Source organism: Bos mutus, chromosome 17 (genome assembly GCF_027580195.1).
Source record: "Bos mutus isolate GX-2022 chromosome 17, NWIPB_WYAK_1.1, whole genome shotgun sequence".
Lineage (NCBI taxonomy): Eukaryota > Metazoa > Chordata > Mammalia > Artiodactyla > Bovidae > Bos > Bos mutus.
The window spans coordinates 8,930,516-8,953,973 of NC_091633.1; the positions used below are offsets into that span (position 1 = coordinate 8,930,516).

Genomic DNA, 23,458 nt, shown 5'->3' on the forward strand with positions numbered 1-23,458 from the left:
CATGCTAGTTGTACCTTTGGAGTTAGAACCATCAGCCTAGAAAGTAGGGTTCCAAGGAAGGAGCTAGTTATCTGTGACAGTTGTAAGGATACCACTGGGGAGTCCTCTGTGTTCCCAGGGTCAGGCATCCATTGCAGCTAAGCGTCTCGTTGCACCAGACCCTCTTCTGGGTACTGGGGTTCCCGAAAGAAACAGAATGGGTGCCATAGCCCAGCAGAGGGGAGAGGAGGACGCTGGCACTGAGCCCAGTCACTCAGGTGGGGACAGTCGGTGGGGAAGAAAGGGCTCCCCAGTGAACAGAGGAGGAGACCGCAACTTAGCGTGGCCGGGGGCCGCCGGGGCCGCACCGCTTCTAAGGGTGGACCCAGGGTTGGCAGAGCCAGAGTGTGACCCGGGCTCCAGTTTCCACTTTTCTTGCTTTTGCGTTTCAAGATACAAGTGATGATATGACAGCTTGTGAGGCAAAAGTCCGCATGCATGGCGCTTACAAAACGGCAAATGGCTGAGCACGGTTGAGGAGAAACAGCTGCTGGTCTGCGGGACTCCAGGCCCAGTTTGCCAGGCTGATCTTGTTTTCCAAAAGGACCCCTACTCTAGAACACACCCAGGGCTCCTCCTGCCTGCGGGCCACCCGTTGGAGAGCCTTTCCTCAGTCTTTCTGATATCCTCGGTCTCCACATCTGCCAGTTGGAATTAAATAGGGTCCCCACGTGAGTCATTTGGCATGCCACACCAAGGGAACATGTGAGGCTGCCTGATGTCTCTGTTCATCGTGGGAATGTATAACCCCCATTATGCCTCTCTGCAGAGATTTGAGAAGTTGTGTCGCTGTATCCTGAGCAGCATGGAAGCTGAGAATGAACCCAAGGTGAGTGGGGTTGGTAGGGGGGTGCCAAAAAGTCTCCCACCACCCCACAAGCCGGCCTGCTTGGCTCTGAAAGTTCCCCTTGAATGTTCTGACTATTGTGTATGGGTCTGCTTATGTTCATGTGGGTGTGCGCATGTGCTAAGTTGCTTCGGTCGTGTTTGACTCTGCGATCCTATGGACTGTAGCCCACCAGGCTCCTCTGTCCATGGGATTCTCCAGGCAAGAATACTGGAGTGGGTTGGCATATGTTCACATCCACACGCAAATAAGTAATGGATCAGAAATACTAACAAAGTACAGTTGATTTCCTCAGTCTCTGCGTTATCCAAGAAGCTGTGTTCAGCCCTTGCCTCTTACTCAGGACGGCAAATCCCCTTACCAGGCTGTTTACCTTTGAGTTTAGTGTTAAAATGAGTCCTGTTGTTGTTTAGTCCCTCAGTCGTGTCTGACTCTTTTGCAACCCTATGGACTGTAGTCTGCCAGGCTCTTCTGTCCATGGGATTTCCCAGGCAAGAATACTGCAGTGGGTTGCCATTGCCTTCTCCAGGGCATCTTCCAACCCAGCAATTGAACCAGTGTCTCCAGTATGGGCGGGTGGATTCTTTACTGTTGAGCCACCAGGGAAGCCCAGAAGAAATCCTACTCGCTGCTTATTTATCCATTCATCCCCACCTCGTCTGACTCTAGACCTGGCTGTTTGATCCCATTCCAGTCTCTGAAATGTATGTCATTTAATCGTGTAACTGGCCATTACGTTCCTCTTTTTTTCCTGCTTGCAGGTGTGGTACGTGTCCCTGGCTCTTTCCAAGGATCTCACTCTCCTATGGATTAAACAGATCAAAGACATCCTGTGGTATTGCTGTGAGTTTCTTGAGCAGCTCAAGGTAAAAAATAAAAACAAGACTGTAAGCCTGTCCTTTGCACGTGCGGGCTGCAGGGTGTGCTTTCGGAGTCCTCGTGACTCACTCATAGATGTTACTACCTGTGTGATCTCCCAGCTGGAGTCTAGTAATGAATTACTGGAGCCCTGTCCCTGGAGAGAGTGAGTGAGATGCTGTTATCAGCCTGAGCGCCTTTTTCATGCACAAAGTTTTGAATATTGACCTGGTCTCACCACAGTCTTGATGCCAGGAATCTGTTGTTTTCCCTTCTGTCCTTTTGATGTAGTGGATACTCTAGAGTTGACATTATCATGTGAGTCAGGCCCCTGTGACCAGTGCAGACATCCGACATGAGTGCAGCTGGTAATACACACGAGCTACGGAAGGAAGAGGACATCTTGTTGTAGAGTCTTTCTGTAAGAGGCAGCTGGGGATGACGAGCCAGGGGCTGCTGGAGTTGCCATCTCTTCACTGCTGTCCTCTGTCCTCTTCACTGCTGTCCTCCCTTTGGGAATCCCCTCGGCCTCTCCTGCTGTAATCACGGTGGCCAGTGGTTCTGGGCCTTACGTCCTTACTGTGTCCTGACCAAAGGGAAAAGGGAGGGCTCCCCTCCACACACCAGTTCAGAGATCTGGGCGGACTCGTAAAGGTCCAGTGGGATCCTGGCCTCAACCCTGCCCTGGGCACGGTGGCAAGACAGATGGAGTGCCGCCCTCAGCCCCGCCTGGTCCAGTGCCCTCCCTTGTGTTTCAGGAAGGCGGGCAGGGTGTGTGTGTGTGCCAACAGCGGCCATTTCCACTTCGCTCGTGTGGAGGCTAGACGTTTCAGGGGCAGAGGCTTGGCGTGGACCCTGCTGGTGACTGAGTTATGGAGCAAATGTTGCCAGAGCCCCCAGTGATCCATTCCCAGACGTCTCTCTGAAGGCGCTCGCGAATGGCTCTCTCAGCCTTGACCCAGGAGAAAGCATAAATTATAGTCATCATCATAGGAATAGCCAGTATTACCTAGCGTGATCTGTGTGCCAGGTGCTCTTCCTAGTGCTTTACATACATTAATCCATTTGTGTCTCGTAACAACCCAATGGAAGAAGCAGCGTTACTGTCTCCAGTCAACAGGGGAGGAAGTACAGAGAGATTAGGAAACTTGCCCAAGATCACACAGCTAGTAAGTGGTAAAGCCAGAAGTCTGCGCTCACTGTCCTTGTTCTGTTCGATTGCATTTCTTCTCTGTGGCTGCAGTGTACACGCACACACGTGTTAAGTACTAAACGCGTACATGTAAGCAAGCCAGCGCTGGTCATCTTGTTTTCTAAGAATTCTCAATTCACCAGTCTTAAGAGTCTTTCAGGTTCTGTGGTCAAGCCCTCATGTGCCAAAATCCCCATCATTTAACTCCTGAAGCAGTGACTCCTCGAGAGAAAAAGAATCAAAGCTTAGAATCCCGACTCGTTTGTCTGCAGTCAGAAACGTTGTAAATGGATTGTTTTGCTGCCTTGGGCTGGAGGGCGCACGTCTCAGTCTCACTCTGTTGTTTATAGCCGGAAATTTTGCAAGACTCCAAACTCATCACCCTGTACCTCATGATGCTTGTCACCTTCACGGACACGTCAACGTGGAAAATTCTCCGGGGAAAAGGTCGGTGAGACTCACTTCAAAGTCTTCCCCAAGTCGCATTTCCATAGAGAGTTTGGGAGTTTGGGGGACCTTTTCAAGAAGTGTTTTTGCCGCCATGAGCCTCAGGGAGGGGCCTGGAACCACACGCATGGAGATGGCCTTGGCGTGTCCCATCCCGCTGCCCCACGGTGTCTAGAACACGCTCAGTATTGAGAGAAGGCACGGTCCCTCTGAGCTCACTTGTTAACAGCGCCCAGAGCATCGCAGCCTCCAGGCGATCATATTCACTTAAGCCTCGTCGCTTCACATGGAGGATGTTCAGCAGCAAATAATTCTATTTTAGGGACTTCTCTGGTGGTCCAGTGGTTAAGACTCCATGCTTCCAATGCTGGGGTCGTGGGTTCTCTGGAGAACTAAGATCCTGCATGCTGTACAACGCAGCCTAAAAACACTAAAAGCTCATAAGATAATTCTGCTTTGCCCATAAAACTGCCTCTGTCCCTGAATCCTAAACTCAGCCTCACGTGTTTTATACATTCATGTCGTTCATCCATTCATCATAGCGTACTCTGTGCAAGGTGCTGAGCAGGCACCAGAGTTGTGGGAAAGGTCACTGTCCTTCAGGGGCTTTAGGGCTGAACTCTGTGCGCCCACCCCTCCTCAACACACTTGAGTCTGGGGGCCGGAGAGGAGACAGATGTTAGAGAGAGTATGGGGCTTCCCTGGTGGCTCAGTAGTAAAGAATCCACCTGCCCGGTGCAGGAGATCTGAGTTTGATCCCTGGGTCGGGAAGATCTCTTGGAGAAGGAAGTGGCAACCCACTCCAGTATTCTTGCCTGGAGAATCCCATGGACAGAGGAGCCCTGTGGACTGCAGTCCATGAGGTTGTAAGAGTCAGACGTGACTTAGTGAGTGAACGACAATGTGTACACATATATATATTTATATGAATATGTGTGACTGTATGAGTGATGTATGTGAGTATGTACAGGTCACGACACCAGTGTGGCAGGTGGCGCTTGGAAGGAGGAGCCCAGGAGAAGCGAGGTGCAGTGGGGTGAGAGGCCCTGCCTTGTGTGGGGCTCAGGCTTTCCTGAAGAAGCGGTGTCTGAGCTGAGAGCTGGAGGGAGAGGTAGGGTGCGCAGAGGACGGACAGAACTTTGAAGCAGAGGAAACTGCGGTGCCAAGGCTGCAGGCCAGGAAGGAGGGATTCTCTGGGGCCTGATCCTGGACTCTGGGTGGGGGGGAGTCGGGGAAGAAGCATTTAAAACGTGTTGTGTTTTGGGCCCTGCCAGGGACCTTGTGTCCCAGTGGGAAGCGGAGGTTGCCGCAGTGGGTACAAAGTGCCAGGCCCTCGGAGGGACGTAGAAAAGGCGCCGCAGGAGCTTGGAGGCCGAGGACGGTGCTTCTGGGAACCGATAGGACCCTTCTCTTAAGAGGTGACCCTTGAACCAGGCCTTGCAGGAGAGAGAATCCTGAAAATACCGCATCTCTTCTGATACCAGGCCCAAGGGGAGCAGGAAGGCAAGCCAGAGGAGCTCTGGTTTCCTTACGGCCCGGAGCCTGGGGACATAAACAGTTCACGTGACGGTCAGAGGTTTTTTTTTTTTTTTTTTCTTTCTCAGACTTTTTTCCTTCATTCAGGTGAGAGTCTTCGACCAGCCCTGAACCACATCTGTGCAAACATAATGGGCCATCTCAACCAGCGTGGATTCTACCCTGTTCTGCAGGTCTGTGACTTCATTCTTGACGTATGGCTTCATTCTCCAATACCTCAACTTGGGTTTTACCTCTGGTTTTGGCATATCTGCCACCCGCCTCAGAGCAGCAGTTTGTGCAGGAAGGGCTTACAGCCCAGCGCCCTCTCCGCCCTCCCCCGCCTCAGGGTTTGTGTAAAAAGGGGACAGTGGCTGGGATCCCTTTGTTGTGTTTACCTGTTAGTTGTAAGGACAGTCCAGTCACTTGAAGCTTGAGCTCGGGCAGGAGGCCTCAGGACGCGCCCCGTCAGGCTCCTTCTTGGTCAGCACCTAGGACTGTCTTTCTCGTCCCACGTCCTCCAGCAGCCTTTGGTCCACCCTGCGTGTTATCAGGCCAGTTCGCACATCCAGGGAATTGTCAGAAATCTGTCTCATCAGTGTTTAAAAGTACTTTGGAATTCCGGAGTTTGAGAAGTGACGTGGATTGAGTCCATCCTTCCACCTGGGGCTGCGGTGGGCTCTCATCTAGTTGGGTTTCCTTTTCTCCTCATGACAGCCCTGCGAAGCGCCATGGCGGCCCAGGGTGGATTCTCCACAGCTCCTCTCAGTGGCAGCTTCTGCTTCACACCCTAACTCCGAAATGCTTCTAAAATAGTTGCGATCTTAAATCTGGTATTCTTTCTATCAGCTGTTAATTTTTTTTAGCTATTATTCTTAAAAACTTAGGTGTAATACTTAAAGTAGAGTGGGACAACGGACCTCCATACCCATTAGTTTTCTTTCATTTTTTTAGAAACATCCTAATACGTTTTTTTTTAATCTGAAGCACTCGTTGTACCTTTTTTACGTACATGTGAATATAAAGTTGGCATCACCCTGACCAGTTACGATGTTCTTTTCAGATCCTGCTAACCCGTGGCCTGGCGAGACCCCGGCCTTGTCTATCCAAAGGCACTTTAACAGCCGCCTTTTCCCTAGCGATGCGGTAAGTAGGGAGCTGTAGCTGAGGGGCTGGTGTGCTTCTGAAGGCACCTTCTCTTGCAGACTCCTTTTGAAGAAGGCCAGCTAGCGAGTGTTTTCAGATCTTCTGTCACAGCTGCTCTGCCACTGTAGCCAGGCAGCCACAGATGGAGATGGCTGTGTGTTCCCAAGAAACTCTATTTACAAAAATCAGCAGTGGGCAGATTTTGACCTGTGGGCAACAGTTTGCCAAGCTGGTCTAGAAACCATTAGCCACATGGGACTCTTTCAAATGGAAATGTATTAAAATTAAATACAATTAAGAATTCAGTTCCTTGATTTCATTAGCCACATTTCAGGTGGCTCAGAGACCACAGGTGACTAGTGAAAACCATATTGACAGTACAACTTAAGGAATATTTCCATCATCACAGGAGGTTCGGTTGGACAAGCCTGCTCTATCTGATGAGAACTCTATGTAAAAAGTCAAAAGAAAGGGGAGATTAATGATATATTTTATTTAAACCACTGTATCTAAAATTGCCATCTTTGCATGGAATCAATACTTTTATTTATTCTCATTAAAATTGTGTGCATGCTCTGTCACATAAGTTGTATCCGACTCTTTGTGACCCCACAGATTGTAACCCGCCAGGCTCCTCTGTCCGTGGGATTTCCCAGGCAGGAATAACTGGAGTAGGTTGCCATTTCCTTCTCCAGGGAATCTTCCCGACCCAGGGATTGAACCTACCTCTCCTGCAATGGCAGACGAGTTCTTTACCCCTGAGCCACAGGAAGCCCTGTTGGTGACTTAGCAGCAAACACACCCATGTCAGCATCACAGCGCTGGCAGCCCAGGAGCCCCTCTCTGTTTCCTTTCCTGTCACTACTCCCTCCTCCTCTCCCATGTATATAGTTTCTTATCCTGCTCTTTTTAAGTCAGTTAAAGAGTGAGTATTCTCTGATGTCAATAAAACTTCAGTGAATTGATTTTTTCATAGCTTCATCATAAGCCATCACTGATTCAGCCCTTCCCCCAGGGGATGGGCCCATTTCACATCCAGTCTTCCTTGAAGTCCTGTGAAGCATACCTTCAGGGGATTTGGGGGTGTTGGTGGGATTGTTCTTCTGTTCCAGGTTTGCAGTACAGTCCTCTTGAGTGAGGTGATCTGTCTGTGTCTAGCCCCGTGCTTGCTGCACAATTTTCAGACAATCTAATCCGGCCGTTCCTCATCCACATCGTGTCCGTGCCCGCCCTCGTGACTCATCTCAGCACCGTGACCCCCGAGGTCAGTGGGCTCTGCACTCCCACAATCCCATTTTTGCCTTTGTCTTTAGAATAGAAATTTTAGCCTCTTCTCCTGACGTTTCTCCAAAATCAGTATCCACTGTAGACATACTCAGGCTGGAAGCCCAAAGAAAAGGGGTCTCATCTTTCTTTTCTCCCTGGTGATGGAGAACATGTTTGGCAGCCAGGGGGTGGTCTGCAGGTGACGGGGTTCACGCTCTGGTGGGAAATTCCTCCTGTCAGCCTCCACTTTAACAGTCTGCGATTGTTCGCAGCGCCTCACTGTTTTAGAATCTCATGACATGCTCCGTAAATTCATCGCATTTTTAAGAGATGAAGATCGATGCCGTGATGTGTGTGAAAGCTTGGAAGGATGCCATACGCTTTGTCTCATGGGTGAGTACCCACGGTCGGAATTTGATGGTGTCCTGGGCATGGGCAAAAGCCCAGGGGTTTTGCTTTCCACCATTCTGGAGACCACAAGCTGTTTTTAGTACAAGCTGGAAGTGCTTACAGTAAAAGGTAAATAGTTAAACTAGATACATAAAATTGAAAGTCACATGGAAAATGTATCAGCATGGCAGACCAGGTGAGTGACCGTAAGTGAATGTTACATTTCAGCCCTTTTGCTTCCTGGCAGCCAGGGAAAAATGGAAAGGTGTGAGTTCCTGGAGAATTCTCAGCTCAGGAGAGCAGAGAGCACAATGGGTGGGGCTTAGACCAGAATGGAGTCTAGCATTTATTTTACATTTTCATTTAGATGAGGAAAGGGTTTGTGGATAGGAGAGTTTAAAACAGCAGAATTCTGTTTGCCTCATTAGAGGAAATAGAGGAATTAGAAATTAGAGGGGGAAAAAAGGGTTAGAGGAAATATAAAAAGGTTCTTAGGGCTACATTTTAAAGGAGTCGATGGTAAGAGTAAGACATTAAGTAACTTCAGTGAACACTATAAATAACAGTGGTTTTCCAGGACTTTCAGATCTTCTTCAGAAGATCATTCCTTGTGTTGACCCTTGATTTTAGAATACTAGTATAATGAAGTGTTATGCTCACTTAAAAATCTGGCCTTTTGCTTGTTACTTCAAATAATCCTCACATCAAGATAGGGGATCCTTGTTCCAATGTTGCAGAGGAGGAAGCAGACTCGAGAGGTGGGTTGAGGGTCGGCCAGCTCGCCTGCAGCAGAGCCTGGACTGGAGGCCGGATCGGCCTGTTTCTGAGCCCTGACCTGTGCTGCAGCCCCAGCACCACAGGTCCCTCTCCAGGGACTTTATTCCTGCCCATGGACATGGGTGCCTGGGCCCGGGGCAGGGAGCAGGGCTGGGAGGCGAGGAAGCATGTTGGCCCCGGCCCATCGCACTCCACCTTCTCTCTTTGCAGGCAACCTCCTGCAGTTGGGCTCCCTCAGCCCCAGGGTGTTAGAGGAGGAGACAGATGGCTTCGTGAGTCTGCTCACCCAGATGCTCTGCTACTGTCAGAAGTACGTGTCCCAGAAGAAGTCCAACCTGACCCACTGGCACCCCGTCCTCGGCTGGTTCTCCCAGTCCGTGGACTACGGGTGAGTCCTGGAGGCAGAGCCCTGCCTGTCTTGTCTCCTTCTCCTGCCTGCCTCCCACCACTGCCCCCGCCTCTCGTCGAGATTGATGGGCCAGCTATGAAGACGACGGTGCACTAGGCATCAGGCAGCTTTCGTCGACGGGGTGGTGAACAGGATGGAATCAGGATGAAGAGCGAACAGGTCGAGGGTGGCTGGGAGGCGACTGAGACCCATGGGGCCTGGGGAGAGCCGTGGGGCTGCCCCAGCAAAGGAAGCCTGGGTGGAGCACAAGCTGAGGAGGAGATCGGTGCCACTGCACCCGGGCCTCAGCGGCAGTTTGGGGACCCCACACCTCTCTTAGGGTCCTATTTGCCGTGCCGAGGGGCAGTTCCCAGCCACCCCTCCAGATGGCCTCCTGTCAGGTGGGGTTGACATGCCCCCTCTCCTGCTCTCGCCCAGCCTCAACGAGTCCATGCCCTTGATCACCAAGCAGCTGCAGTTCCTGTGGGGGGTGCCTCTTATCCGGGTCTTCTTCAGCGACATCCTGAGCAAGAAGCTGCTGGAGACCCAGGAGCCGGCCCATGCGCCGCCGGCCTCCCCGCAGAACGTGCTGCCCGTGAAGAGTGAGTGGCTCCGCCTGCCCCAAGTCCAGCTCCTCAATGGCCCTGGGTGCCTGGGAGTCCCCTCTGTCACATGACCTCTGTCCTCTCTCTTGAAGATTTGAGATGGCTTAAGTCTAACAGAACAGTGAGAGAAAATCCTTAGGGAGAGAAAACAAGGGCTAGGGAATAACTGTGAACAAAATCAAGGTCGAGTGTCCTGAGCATCCATAGATGGTCCATGAGGGCGGCTGCACTCATTTCTGAGCTTCCATTCGGCTGGAAGTTTCTATTTTGGGCTTTGAATTTCTAATAGCCAGAAATGAGAAGGAATTTATGGACCTTTTCTTATTCTCATTAGTAGAAAGAAGGAGGAGGACTGATTTCTTAAGGGAGGTAGAGCTTTTCTGAGTTTCTAGTCATAAAAGATAACCTCCCCTGTGGAATTCCTAATATAGGGACAGTGGTCACTGGGCAGGCTGCCACCTCAGTGTCCCCCTTGCAGGATCCATGGAAGCGGGTCCCATGGAAAGGTTTCTCATAGCCTATGCCGGTAAAATGAAGGCAGTGCTTCTGGCACATAATTTGGAGGGCTTACCTGCCTGTGGCAGATTGTGGGGTTCAGTGTGGCTTTTCTCCTGCCGCCCAGCGTATTGCAGAGTTCCATGTTGTAGCCATCAGTGAGCACGGGCTTGTACCTTCAGCAGGATATAAATGGGAAGGTGTAAATGAGTGCAACCCCAAACCGAATATGTGTACTTGAAGTTGATGCTGCTACTTGCCTCTGAAAGCACAGCACGTTGGGAATCAGCCAGGCCCCGCACTTCTCCCCCCTTCCCCTAGTAGAGTCCTCAGATTTTACCTTTGTGGGTTCTAAAGTTAAGTGGTTACAGTAAAGGAATCCACAAACTGAATCGATACGTTCTGCTTGTTCTGAAGAGTCTCCTATTCTGAAGAGGTCTTTGTGTTCTCCCAAAAACCTGTTGTCCCTGCTTTTCTGATTTACCCCAAAGAGAGGATTCGAATCACAGGAGAGCCTCCCTGTCTGGCTCCGGCTGGAAGTTTGGAGCTCTACTGAAACGCCCTTCCCTTTTCTGGGGAGGCGTTGGGCAGATGGCTGAGCTCCTACTCACATGCTCCCTCTCCTCTCGCCGGCAGCTCTCCTAAAGCGAGCGTTTCAGAAGTCAGCGTCAGTCCGCAACATACTGAGGCCCGTCGGGGGCAAGCGTGTGGACTCCGCGGAGGCGCAGAAGGTCTGCAGGGTCTGCGTCCTCTACCAGACTTCGCTGGCGACTCTCACCCAGATCCGGCTGCAGGTCCTCACAGGTCCGGGGTCCCAGGGCGGCCTTTGCCCTCGCTCACATCTGCCAGACCAGTTCTCTAAGATGTTGATTTCTCTCCTGGCTTCCTTGACTCAGAAATCATGTTGAAGAAGGGTGTCTTTGCTGTTCTTCTTAGAGATTGGCCCACCTCAGCTATAGCTCGAGTTCATCCTAGGCCTAGCACTTCTAGTTTGTTCCTGAGACCTGGCTTTTATTTCCATTATGAAGTACAACTGGCTTTCTAAAAAAGTTAATTTTTTTTTAATGAATAGAAAACTAGAAAAGACAAGAAACAGAGAAAAGAAAATTTAAACCACTCTTAATCCCACAGTCTGTAGGTAACCATTTGGTCCTGAGTGTGTTACATATATTTGTATTTAGATTGAAATGTATAGTTTTTTTCCCCTTTCTGTTAATCACATTATAAGCATTTTGTCTCAGAATTCTTTAAAACCTCACTTTTTTTAAACTTTTAATTTTGTATTGGGGTATAGCCAATTAACAATGTTGTGTTAGCTTCAGGTGGACAACAAAAGGGACTCAGCCATACATGTACATGTATCCATTCTCCCCGGACTCCCCTCCCATCCAGGCTGCCACTTAACATTGAGCAGAGTTCCCTGTGCTCTACCGTAGGTCCTTGTTGTTAAACTCTCATTTTTATTGGCTGCAGGAGACCTCATTTCATGGATATGCCCGACATTTTCCTTTTTAGCTGAGCAGGGAAGAAAGTCCCCACTGTGAGCAGAGAATTGGGCATCAGGGCTTGGAAGTTGCAATGCAAGAATTGTTCGTATGGTTGGTATTGTGAGGACAAAATGTAAGCCTTGAAGCTGCTGACTGCATAAAGGGTCAAGAATTTCTCTGTTGCTTTTTACGTTTTTTTGAATCAAATTGCTGCTGCTTCTGTCTTTCACTCTTAACTTGTGTTGTTGTTCAGTCGCTCAGTCGTGTCTGACTCTGTGACCTCATGGACAGGCTTCCCTGTCCTTCACTCTTTCCCACAGTTTGCTCAGACTCGTGTCCATTGAGTCGGTGATGCCATCCAACCATCTCATCTTCTGTCATCACTTACTTACTCATCTTCAAATATTTATAGAGCCTGTGAGTGTTGGGCATTGAAGACACAAGAGGGAATAAGACAGCCAAGATCTGTGTTCCCAAAAGTGTTGCATTCTAGTAGTGTGAAGACAATAATAAGCAAGAGGTAAATACATTTGCTATAATGAAGGGCGCAGTGACAGTCAGAGTGATGAGAGACGTTGTTGACTTGGACCAGAGCACATTTGGGGCCAGACAGTTGTGTGTTGTGAAGGTGGTCCTGTCCATTGGAGGATGTTCAGCTGCCCCTGGCACCTTACCTACAGGGTCCAGTAGCCCCTCTTCCCCACTCATGACAACCATACGTGTCTCCCAGCATTGTCCAGTGCCCCTTCTGGGGCAAATCATTCCTGGTTGAGAATCACTGGGCCAATGGGGATGAAAGTGGGAGGATTATGATGTGTTTTAGAGGTGGAATCGACAGGTCTCACGGGTAGATTGGATCTGGGGAAGTGAGGTGAGATCAGGGGGCATCTAGAGTTCTCTTGGGCTGTGATGAGTATAGGGTGCCTGCTGGACCCGCAGTGGAGATGCCAAGCCAGCATGCAAATGTGCTGCTCGGGGGTTGAGCAGAGGGGCGGGTGAAAGGCCTGGGGCTGAGGGCCGCTTTCCTGAGTGCAAAGGAGGGGGCACAGATGAACTGGCATCCCAGCACCCAGTGGGAGAGTCCGGGAAGCATACTGAGTCAGATTTTGAGGTTGTAGCCTGTGTCCAATTTTTTAAGATAACCAGAGTAAACAGCCCCCATTGTCCCAGTGAGAGCATCCAAAAGAAGTTTCCTGGGCAAGCAGAGAATACATGATTTTAGGGAATTCCCTGGCAGTCCAGTGGTTAGAACTCAGTGCTTTCATTGCTGGGAACCGGGTCCAGTCCCTGGATGAGGAACTACAAATCCCACAGGTTGTGCCACATGGCTAATTTAAAAAAAAAAGATAAACTAAAGTCTGTGTAGTATTCATTCTGTCAGTTTGGCTGTACACAGCACTGTACACGAATGATAGCAAGTAACATAGTGGTTTCACAAATGCTGCAGTTTTCCTGCTCTCACAGTCTACAGAAGGTCTCCGTTTGTGCCCCTCACGTTCGTGTGTTGGTCCTGGAGCCACGTGCTGCCCCTCTGACTCGGCTTCCAGGCCACAGCGTCCCTGTTTCTGTCCAAGCTGCTCAGGAGGCAGCCCCACTGAGCTGGTACATCACGCTGTAAATGAGTATGTTTGCCCTGTAGAAGTACACCTGTCATCTCTGCAGTGTTAACTACTTATCCCGTTTCTTTCTTTTTTTTAAGCTGAGTTTTAGTAGTTGACATGCAGCATTATCTTCGTTTCAAGTGCGCAGCATAATCGTTTGGTATTTGTACACGTTGCGAAATGATCCACACAGGCTAGTTAACATTTGTCACCATACATTGTTAAAAAAATTTTTTTTCCTTTTTTCTTTTTCCTGTGATAAGGACTTTCAAGATCCACCCTCTTGGCAGCTTTCAGAAATGCAGTATATATATTGTTAACTGTGGTCCCCATGCTGTACTTTACATCCCCATGGTTTATTTATTTTATAACTTGGAGTATGTCCTTCTTTAAAAATATGTTTTATTTACTTATTTGGCTGTGCCAGGCCTTAGCTGTGGCATGCAGGATCTTTAGTTGTGACACGTGGGATCTAGTTCCCTGACCAGGGATTGACCCAGGGCGCCTGCACTGGGAGCACGGAGTCCTAGCCATGGACCCCCAGGGAAGTTTGTCATTTTTGATCCTCTTCCCCCATTTTGCTTACCTTCCCCCGACCGCCCGCCCCCTTCCCCAGCAACCACTCATCTGTTCTGTGTCTGTTTGTTTTTAGTTCTCACATATAAATGAGATCATACAGTACAGTTGTCCTCAGGGTCCATCCTTGTTGTTACAGGTGGCAAGATGACCGTCCTTTTTTTATGACTGAATAGTATTCCTGTGTGTGTGTGTGTGTACACACTGATGGATACTTAGGTTGTGTCCTTACCTTGGCTATTGTAAACAATGCTCCTGTGAACATGGGGATGCATGTATCTTTCCAAATCAGTGTTTTTGTTTTCTTCCAATGAATGAATATGCAGAAGTAGAATTGTTGGAATCATACGGTAATTGTATTTTCTTTTTTTTTTTGAGGAATCTCCATACTAATTTCCATGATGACTGCACCAATTTACAGTCCCACCAACGGTGCACAAGGGTTCTCTTTTCTCCACATCCTCACCAGCACTAGTTAGTTCTTGTCTTTTTGAAGATAGCCGTGCTGACAGGTGTAAGGTGATCTCTTACCGTGGTTTGGTTTGCATTTCCCTGATGACGAGTAACGTTGAGCACCTTTACGTGTGCCTGTTTGTATGTCTTTTCCGGAAAAATGTGCTCAGATCCTCTGACCGCTTTTTAAGCAGATGGCTTGGGGGTTTTTTTGGTGTGTTTCATGAGTTCTTCATATAATTTGGATATTAACCCCTGATCAGGTATATGATTACAAGTATTTTCTTCCATCCCTTAGATTGCCTTTTCATTTTGTGGACGATTCTTTTGCTGTGCAGAAGCTTTTTAGTTTGCTCTAGTCCCACCTGCTGATTTTTATTTTCATTGGCTTTGTTTTTTCTGAGACCCTTGTCAAGCAACTTATATGATTTCTTCTAGAAGTTTCATGGTTTCAGATCTTATATTCAATTCTTTAATCCATTTTGAGTTTATTTTTGTGTACGGTATAAGATCGTAGTCTAGTTTCATTCTTTCGCCCATGGTGAATTTTTGTATGATGCTTCAAAGTATCTCTGCAGTGGTCGTTCACTGCTTTCCCATTTCTAAGAGATAGAATAATAGAAGTGGATGAGACAAAGCGCTGCTCAATGTGGATAAGCCTACAAGATATTTTAAAACAGGGATCAGCAAACTATGGCGCATGGGCCAAATCAGCTCACGCTTTTGTAAGTAAAGTTTTGTTGGAACACAGCTACATCCATTTCTTTACCTATTGCCTGTGGCTGCTTCTGTTCTGCGATAGTAGCGTTGAGTAGTTTTGACGGAGACTGGTCCAGACTAAAAATCTAAAACTGCTCTCTGGCCTTTTCCACAAAAAAATTGCTAATCCCTGAAATAAAACATAAACACTGAGGGGGCGTCCCCAGTGGTCCAGTGGTTAAGACTTCACCTCGCAGTGCAGGGGTGTGGGCTCAGTCCTGGTTGGGCAGCTAAGATCCCAAGTGCCTCATGGCCAAAAACCCGAAACATGCAATGGAAGCAGTGTTGTAATAATTCGTTACTTTTCAAACGGTCCACATCAAAAAATCTTAAAAAAGAAAAACATAAACTTTGAGTCAGGTAGATCTGGGTTCTATTCTTGGGTCAGACACTTACTGGCTGTGTGATTTGGGGCCAATTACTCAATCTGTCTGGGCTTCAGTTTCCTGCCTTATAAAAGGGCAATATCATGGGTTTCACAAGGTAAAAGGAAGTAGTGCCTGAGTATTCAGAATGGTATCTGATACATAGTAACTAAGCACCCATTGACTCTTAGCTGCTCTTATCATTGTTCTCATGGGCAACATTGTTCTCATGATGCTTTTCTTTGTAATGGCATTTTCTTTCTGTCACAGGCATTGATAAGTTTAATCGTTTTGCTTTCCTGGAGTGGAGGAGAAATAAGGGACCAGGTGGAGCCCCACCTGAAGCTTCGGTTTCTGTCTCCTTTTTCAGGTCTCACTTACCTCGATGACCTGCTGCCCAAACTGTGGGCATTTATCTGTGAGCTGGGGCCCCACGGAGGGCTGAAGCTCTTCTTGGAGTGCCTCAACAATGACACGGAGGAGTCTAAGCAGCTTCTGGCCATGCTGATGCTGTTCTGTGACTGTTCCCGGCACCTCATCACGTAGGTTGACCACTGTGGGGCTGAGTTCCTTTCCCCGAACGTGGAGTGGAGAGACCCAACTACAGTGTCAGCAAGGAAGCCATTGCTGATGGGATTACCTCGAGCATTTGGACCCATCGTTAAAAGGGGCAGTCAAGACGTTTAACAAAGTGGGGGGCTTGTAGTAGACAGCATTTGTTAGCTCCCATCCTCTACAGGAGAGCCAGGCCACTACCGCTCGATGTGGGCTTTGAGGGCCCCTGGAGCTGAGTTCAGGCCACACCTTGGCTACTTACTCACTGGGCTAAGTAGTTACTCGGAAAAATTCCAGAGCCAGGGTGCAGAAGGTGGCCCAGCCACTGGCTGAGACACCCTGGGCCGGGGAGGAAGGGCCTCCGCCTCTCTGGGCCCGTTTCCTGAGCTCTAGTTGGGAACTCGTAGCACCTCTTGGCTGTGTGGCAAGGCAAGGGAGATCAGTGTTCAGCATAGTCTCGGCACAGGAAGAGGTCAGGATGTGCTGGCGGTTCTTGTCAAGCTCACCCTGGGCAAGTTGCTCAACCTCTCTGAGCCTCGGGTTCCTCAACAGTAGAATGGAAAACAGTATTACCAATCGGATAGGGAGTGAATGAGACAAGGAATGTCAAGGAGTTAGTACGGTGCCTGGCACGGCAGGAAATTAACAAATGTGAGCCCCCTGCCCTTCCTTTTTCTTTAAGCGTATGTGTCTACTTGAGTATTTGGTATTTTTTTTAATTTCACTTTTTCCACAAAAGATTAGTAAAGAATTGTAAGATGGAATGGACCTCAGGCAATTGCACACAGGTCTAGGAGGCGTTGGCAGATGGGTATTAGGGACACGTAGGTGGCGGGTTGGGTAAGAGTCATGTAGGGAGGGCTCAGAGAGCAGTTAGAGGTGAGAGCAGGGGTCTGCGGCTGCCGGTGAGAGACCCTTAATTGCCAGGCCAAGGGTGACCCAGGAGTGAGCCAAACTGTTAAGTGAGAATAGAGCAACTCCCAGGACATTTTTAGCTAGAACTGCATCATAAGGCTCATTTATTCATATGGTGTTTCAAACATTTATTCGTTCACCTTCAGATACTTGCCAGGTACCTACTAAGCGCCCCTAGTGTTTGCCACAGACGCAGAGTTAGAGTCTACTACTTCCGTCCGTAGACTCGTAGTCAGGATTCCTTGGTAATTCAAACATGAGTCGTGATAAGTGTCACAGTCAGGTCCTTAGGAATATGGAAAGTATGGAGTAGAGCGTGTTGTATCTTTCCTTTCTCAGTTGTATCTTCAACTTTCTACTACAGACAATTTCAAATCAATCGAAAGTGGAAAGAATAGTATGAACCTTCATGTACCATATCAGTCACCAACTTCAACAGTTACCAACTCACGGCCACTCTTGCTTTGTCTCTACCCGCAAGCCACTCTCCCACAGATCATCTTATCTGTAAAGTTTATTGACAAGTTAGAGCCTATTTCTTAACATTGTTTTGTCCAACGTAAGGTATAGATGTCTCCTTTTTCAGTGGGGAACTGTGAGTAACTGTCTGTCTGACTTAGGATCCTTGATGACATTGAAGTTTATGAAGAACAGATTTCATTCAAACTGGAAGAGCTGGTCACCATCTCCTCTTTTCTGAACTCCTTTGTGTTTAAGATGATCTGGGATGGAATCATAGGTAAAGTAAAGATGTCAGCCGTCTTTCACTTGACGCTCCACCTGGGGAGTCCAGAGTCTAGAACCACAGTTGATTCCTAGCCTTGTCCATCAGAGTTAATTTAAAAAATGCACCTCCATTCATGTAATTAGAAGTTTTATTTCTCCAGTCTCTGTGATCCCTTAACATAGCAGTGTGGTTGTGGAAGTCTTAGCCTACCAGGAAGCCTTCAGGATTTACATGTGTATGTAGGATTATTGTTGTTGTTTAGTCACCAAGTTGTGTCCAGCTCTTTGTGACCCCCATAGACTAGCCTGCCAGGCTCCTCCATCCCAGACAAGGATACTGGAGTGGGTAGCCATTCTCTTCTCCAGAGGATCTTCCCAACCGAGGGATTGAACCCACATCTGCTGCATTGCAGGCCAATTCTTTACCACTGTGCCACCATTATTCATGATTAATTTTGCCCTGAATCTCCTTTTGATTCTTTGAGTTGATCTCCATGAAGATAAAACATGTGCCTGCTCACACTTAAGTTAGAGTGTACTTTGATTAAAAGGTCCTTTAGATGACATCCAAGTGGGAAACAGCATGCGTGATTGTGTCTGAGCGATTCCCGGGTCCCCACAGTTCCTTAGAGTGTACGCATGGAGCCTCTTAATCCTCTTGCTTCCATGTCACGTTCAGCTTGAGGGAGATGACGTCCTTGCTGGGACTCAAGGAGACGGAAGGAGACAGGGCTGTCTTCCCACCCACTCCAGTCCTGAGCAGCTCTCAGACCGTGGCTCTCCCCATTATTCACCCCACAGAGAACGCCAAGGGCGAGACCCTGGAGTTGTTCCAGTCCGTCCATGGGTGGCTGATGGTGCTGTACGAGCGGGACTGCCGGCGGCGCTTCGCGCCTGAGGACCACTGGCTGCGAAAGTGAGCGCCGGGTTTGTGGTGGAGGCAGGTTATGGAGGCCGGGGTCCCTCCATTACACTGGTCACCTGAGTGCTCAGCACACCGTGTTTTAGGGCCAAGAGAAGTTGGTCCTTCATCTTTATCCCGTCCTTTCATCTGCATATGTCCCTGTAAAGCACCTGTCAGGACAGGCCACCGCCCAGTCGCTTCTGTTAGGACCCATTACACTCAGCGTGATGAGAGCTCATTTATGGCTGCAGAGCCAGATCACGTTTAGCAGATACTTCATATGCAAACTGGAAAGAAACGGGTTCTTTTCAGCCCAACTAAGCAACAGGTTATGATCATTAAAGGGCAGTTTTTTTCTGGCAGGATTAGTGGGATAAAAAAACCCATAGCCAGGTTCGTTAGGGGGTGGGGTGGAGGAAGTCCTCTTGCAATAACTAAAAGTAAGATCATGTCTACCTTTTTTTTTTTTTAAATCGAGCAGATCAGCTCTCACATAATTCTATAAGTTGTACCACTAGAGTAGTAACTGGTAGACTTTTCTGTAAAGGGCCACACAGTAGGTAATTTAGGCTTTGCACACCAATGTCTGTTGCCCCTACTGAACGCTGCCATCGTAGTTCAGAAGCAGCCAGAGAGAGTGCACGAAGCCTGGGCGTGACCACGTTCCGTGAAAGCTTGATTTATAAAAAGTGGGCAGCAGGCTGGATTTGGCCCATTGGCCATAGCTGGCCAACCCTGTCTGGAGGATGGTATTCATGCTCTTTATCCCAAACCCGTGTCTTTGCTCTGCAGGGATCTCAAGCCCAGCGTGCTCTTCCAGGAACTTGACAAGGACAGAAAGCGGGCCCAGCTGATCCTGCAGTACATCCCACACGTCATTCCTCACAAAAACGTAAGTTGCTCCTCCCACCACCGTAGGTCCTGACTGTTCATTTTTGTCCCAGCAATGGTCAGACATGAATAAAAGCAATCGTTCCGTCAACGCAGGTGCCAGTGGGTATTCACTGTGTGCCAGGCACCATGCCAAGTGCTGGGAGATACAGTGTGAACTGGCCGTTCAGGTCTTATGGTGTGGACGCTGCAGGAGCCCAGGGCAGGGTCTCGGGAGGGGGTGCCATGGGCAGAAGTGGACAGTGCTCACAGGCCCAGGGTAAGGGAGACTTCGGTGCCAGTGGAGGGCCAGGTGGAATCCAGAGCTGGAGCCAAGGAGGTCTGTAGGAGCTGGAGCAGGAAGAGCCTGGGGAACCAAGAGCAGCAAACAGCCATTGGAGAGTTTTTAGCTCTGGAGGCACCTGGTCAAAGTTCTTCTTAGGAAGCTTCCTTCTGCCTGTAGCGTGGAGGACTGGCGAGAGGCAGATATCATGGTAGCCTGGCCTGGACTCAGGCTGGGGCCCTGGGAATAGGAAGACAAGGATGTCAAGAGATTTTGAAGGAGGCCCTGGAGAATGATGACATTCGGGGGGAAGGAGTGGAGGAATTCAGAGGATGCTCAGGCTTCTGGTTTGGGTGAGAGGGAGCTGTTCTCGGAGGTGGTGTACAGACGAGGGCAGGGCTGGGGGATTGGGGAGCAGGGGACGGGTCTGCGACTCCTCAGTGCCAGCGGACATGGGGGTCTGGAGCTAGAAGAGGACTGGGCTGGAGGTGGGCTCAACACACGGATGACATGCACAGCTCCTCACTGCATTCATGGACGAGGATAAGGTGGTCAGGGAGCCAGAGGGCCCTGAAGCCCGGGGGTGAAGAGCAGCCCCCCTTCCCAGGAGGTGGTTTTGGCCGCTCCTTTTTCTGTCACAACCATACTTATTTACTTCCGAGAGCTCACAGAATGATCAAGTAAAGTGCGTTAGCCTCCCCTCGTGTCTAGTTATCCATTATTACCACTAATGTTGTTGTTCTTACAATGTTTTTATTTAACCATGCTCTTGACTTTGGGGAGATTTCCATTTTTCAAAAAAACAGCTATGGTTGGAGCTGTTATTTATACATTCTGCTGACATGATTTGAGTGTGCTATTATAGGGTGGGGTCAAAGGTTATGTGCTCCTAAGGGAGCCTGTCAGAATCTTGAGAATGCAAGAGGCTTCTTTTTATTTATTTTTAATTTTTTTAATTTTTTATTTTCTGTTGGAATATAGCTGACTAACCACGTTGTGAGAGTTTCAGGTGGACAGCAAAGGGACTTAGCCATACCTATCCACGTATACATTGTCCCCAGAGGGTTCTTTTTTAAATGATGCTTGAGAAATATTACTCTGGGACTGCAGTGTGCTTGAGGACACAGAGAAGGCAGATAGAAAGGTCAGGGGCTTTTATACAGTAGGATCATTGAAAATTTTTTCTGCTGGTGAAAAAAATTCCGTGAAATGTGTTTTTAAATTCACGCTATTGATTTCCTCTAGAGCAGGCACGGTTATATAAAGCAGCCTCTGTAACTCGTGCTGCCGTTGGGTTTTTACGGTGAATTATTGGCTGAACATGGAGAATGATTTTCGCCCAGAGTATTCTTAGCCAGGCGCTGGCTGCAGCCAGACCACTCCTTCGGGACCCTTTCTCCCCTGGCACGGATTCAGCTATCTCTGTAATCCCCAGGAGCGAGCAGAGGACTGTTCACTCTTCTCAAAAGGCACTTCCCTCCCTTAGTGCACATCAGAGCGTCCCGTTCTGGGGGCCTCTCCCACGCTTAACTTTCATTCATTTTGCACAGCGCGTTTTCTGGGATCCTCCACTGTTGACCCCATTTCTGGTCTCACCTTTGCTCATTTCAGAGAGTTCTCCTGTTCCGAAACATGGTGACCAAGGAGAAGGAGAAACTGGGGCTTGTGGAAACCAGCTCGGCCTCCCCTCATGTCACCCACATCACCATCCGCCGGTCCCGGATGCTGGAGGTGAGGAGCTTGTCGCTGAGTGTGCTCAGCCGCGGGGTTTCTATTTCCAGTGGATGACCCCTGAACGGCTCACAGAATGACCGCTGCTTGACCTGATGACCCTGAAGCCGAGGCTCTGGGAGCAGGAGATGCCCATTCGTCCTGCCAGATAGCCTGAGGACTGCTTAATTAGACATGGCCTCCGTGCTGGAGACCCCCGCACAGCGATTCCCTCCCTTTCCCCCAGGAAGTGAGAACAGCCTCACCTCTACAGCGAGGACAGACAGGCTCAGGTCTGTGCTGATTCCATTGTCCCAGCAGGCACTCTGTCCCAACACCCAGCCATGAGTGTGGAAGCTGGAGTGCTGGGCGTTAAGTTGCTGAGCTGTCCTGGGAAACCCATCACAGGACCACAAGTTCTTTGTGGACATAAACTTAGGAAGTGCACGTGAAGTGGCCCACCTTCGCCAGACCTAGCGTCCAGGGTTCCCACCACACAGCAACTTAATGTGACTCAAAAATAGGTGCCTGTCCTCGGAAGACTCGCCTCCCTACATCAGGAAGTTGTCCTTGTATGTTTTGTTGGAACAAGACCCTGGAACGTGACCATCACAAATGCAGGCACCTGCAGTGTCTGCATCGCGCCTGCCAGCCGCTCCCCCGGGTTGTGCAGTGCACAGCCTGCCCATCTGTGCTGCTGCGCGGGTGGTGACTGAGCCCCGTGTCCCCGCTCCCAGGAGCGGCTCGGCCTGTTGACTTGCCCACGCTTGCTCTTTGGACTTCCACCCACTGCACTCCGGCCACAGTTCCTCGTCAGCACGTTCTGCAGGACAGTAGTACAGTCACGGGACCCCAGGTCAGCACGGGGCCACGGTGCCAGCCGCCCGCGCCAGGCGTCCGCGGCCGCCCTTCTCCCCTCGTGTTTGCACCCCTGCCTCAGGCCGTGTGCACCTTGTTTGCCCCTCCTAGGGAACTTGCTTGAGTTTTCTAACCACTGGTGATGGACACTGACGTCTGATGGGGAGAGACAGCTGTGGTAAAAAGACGATTTTGACAGTCTCAAAAGCAGGGATAAGAAGTATAAGTCCCCTCAGGGGCCCTGCCAGTCACAGGGACGAGTCACACTGGCTGACAGTGTCTCAGTGCAGAGACATTTTGGTTTTTTGCTAAACAGATAGAAATATTATCCCCTTCGCCTGCTCTTTCTTGGACCGACCCCACGAGTGCCTGGATGAGTGACAGCTGACAACCAGCCTCAGCGTTGGGGCGCAGGAAAGGGTTGGCAGGGAGAGAACACGCACCCCTGAAGGAGGCCGCCTGCACGTTGCCTTGCGGAGGTTCGGGCTCCATAACGCTCTGACTTTTTAAGAGAAGACTCAAAATTTAGGGTTTTGAAGCCCACAGATCTTGTGTTGTGAACTAGTCGGTCTTTGTAAACCATCTGGAAGGTCGGCAGTCTTCCGGGGACCTTTCTGCCCACTAAACTCAACCTGTGAGCCACCAGAGTGTTCAGCCTCTGCTTCAACTCAGGGGAGAAAAAGCCCGATAGTGTTGTAGGAACTTGATTCTCCAGGGACCTTTCTACCCACTAAACTCAACCTGCGGGCCACCAGAGAGTTCAGCCTCTGCTTCAGCTCAAGGGAGAGAAAGCCCGATAGTGTTGTAGGAACTCGATTCTTCAGCACTTTCTTCTTTGGGCCTGGATGCACCTCTCCTGTCAGACTCCTCCATCCTGCCGCCCATCATGCCCACTCTGACGTGGCCAGCATGACAGGGCGTCTGGGTGGTGGAAGCTGGTGTCTCCCGAGGGTGACAGACTCCCCGCCACCCGCCTCAGATGTCCTGGGAGAGTCGCCCGCTTACCCCAAGCCTGCTCGTCTCAGCACATTCCCCAGGGGCATCAAAGAAGGGAGGTCCATCAGGATTTTAGGCAAAGTCCATTTTCGTCTTTTAAGCTCCTCTGGGATAGATCATGTCATTAAGTTGAACCCTGGTGTTCGTATTGAACTAGGAAGGGGAAAGGGTCATTGACTCAGTTATCTCAGTTCTCAAGACTCAGTGGTTTGGGTCAGTAGAACTCCGGAGCCCAGTGACCTTTGCTTGGTTTGGACACAAGAGGGCATCAGCAAGCTGATACTCAACCGCTGATCTCCTGGGCTTTTATTCTGTCCCCTTTTTTATGGTTTGTACTGAAGGTGGGGCTTGTGTAGGAGGTTTCCAGTTAATGGTCTGAAGTCCTGCAGGAAGGCCTCCCCTCACAGGGGTGAACAGGGGCCAGGTGCCAGCGTT

The 23,458-nt window shown here is 49.5% G+C and overlaps 1 protein-coding gene across 8 annotated transcripts in view; it reads left to right on the forward strand.

The window, feature by feature from the left end:
- Window positions 1-23,458, forward strand: part of UBE3B (ubiquitin protein ligase E3B) — a 46,455-nt gene that overhangs the window by 7,104 nt on the left and 15,893 nt on the right. For all 8 annotated transcript variants that reach the window (XM_070385984.1, XM_070385989.1, XM_070385988.1 and 5 more), the window contains 15 exons: window positions 809-868; window positions 1,648-1,752; window positions 3,287-3,383; window positions 5,007-5,092; window positions 5,962-6,044; window positions 7,203-7,308; window positions 7,583-7,703; window positions 8,688-8,865; window positions 9,304-9,467; window positions 10,602-10,769; window positions 15,577-15,748; window positions 17,297-17,415; window positions 18,204-18,318; window positions 19,099-19,198; window positions 21,071-21,190. In XM_070385984.1, the coding sequence (XP_070242085.1) occupies window positions 809-868; window positions 1,648-1,752; window positions 3,287-3,383; window positions 5,007-5,092; window positions 5,962-6,044; window positions 7,203-7,308; window positions 7,583-7,703; window positions 8,688-8,865; window positions 9,304-9,467; window positions 10,602-10,769; window positions 15,577-15,748; window positions 17,297-17,415; window positions 18,204-18,318; window positions 19,099-19,198; window positions 21,071-21,190 (1,794 nt within the window). The remainder of the gene's footprint in view (window positions 1-808; window positions 869-1,647; window positions 1,753-3,286; window positions 3,384-5,006; window positions 5,093-5,961; window positions 6,045-7,202; window positions 7,309-7,582; window positions 7,704-8,687; window positions 8,866-9,303; window positions 9,468-10,601; window positions 10,770-15,576; window positions 15,749-17,296; window positions 17,416-18,203; window positions 18,319-19,098; window positions 19,199-21,070; window positions 21,191-23,458) is intronic.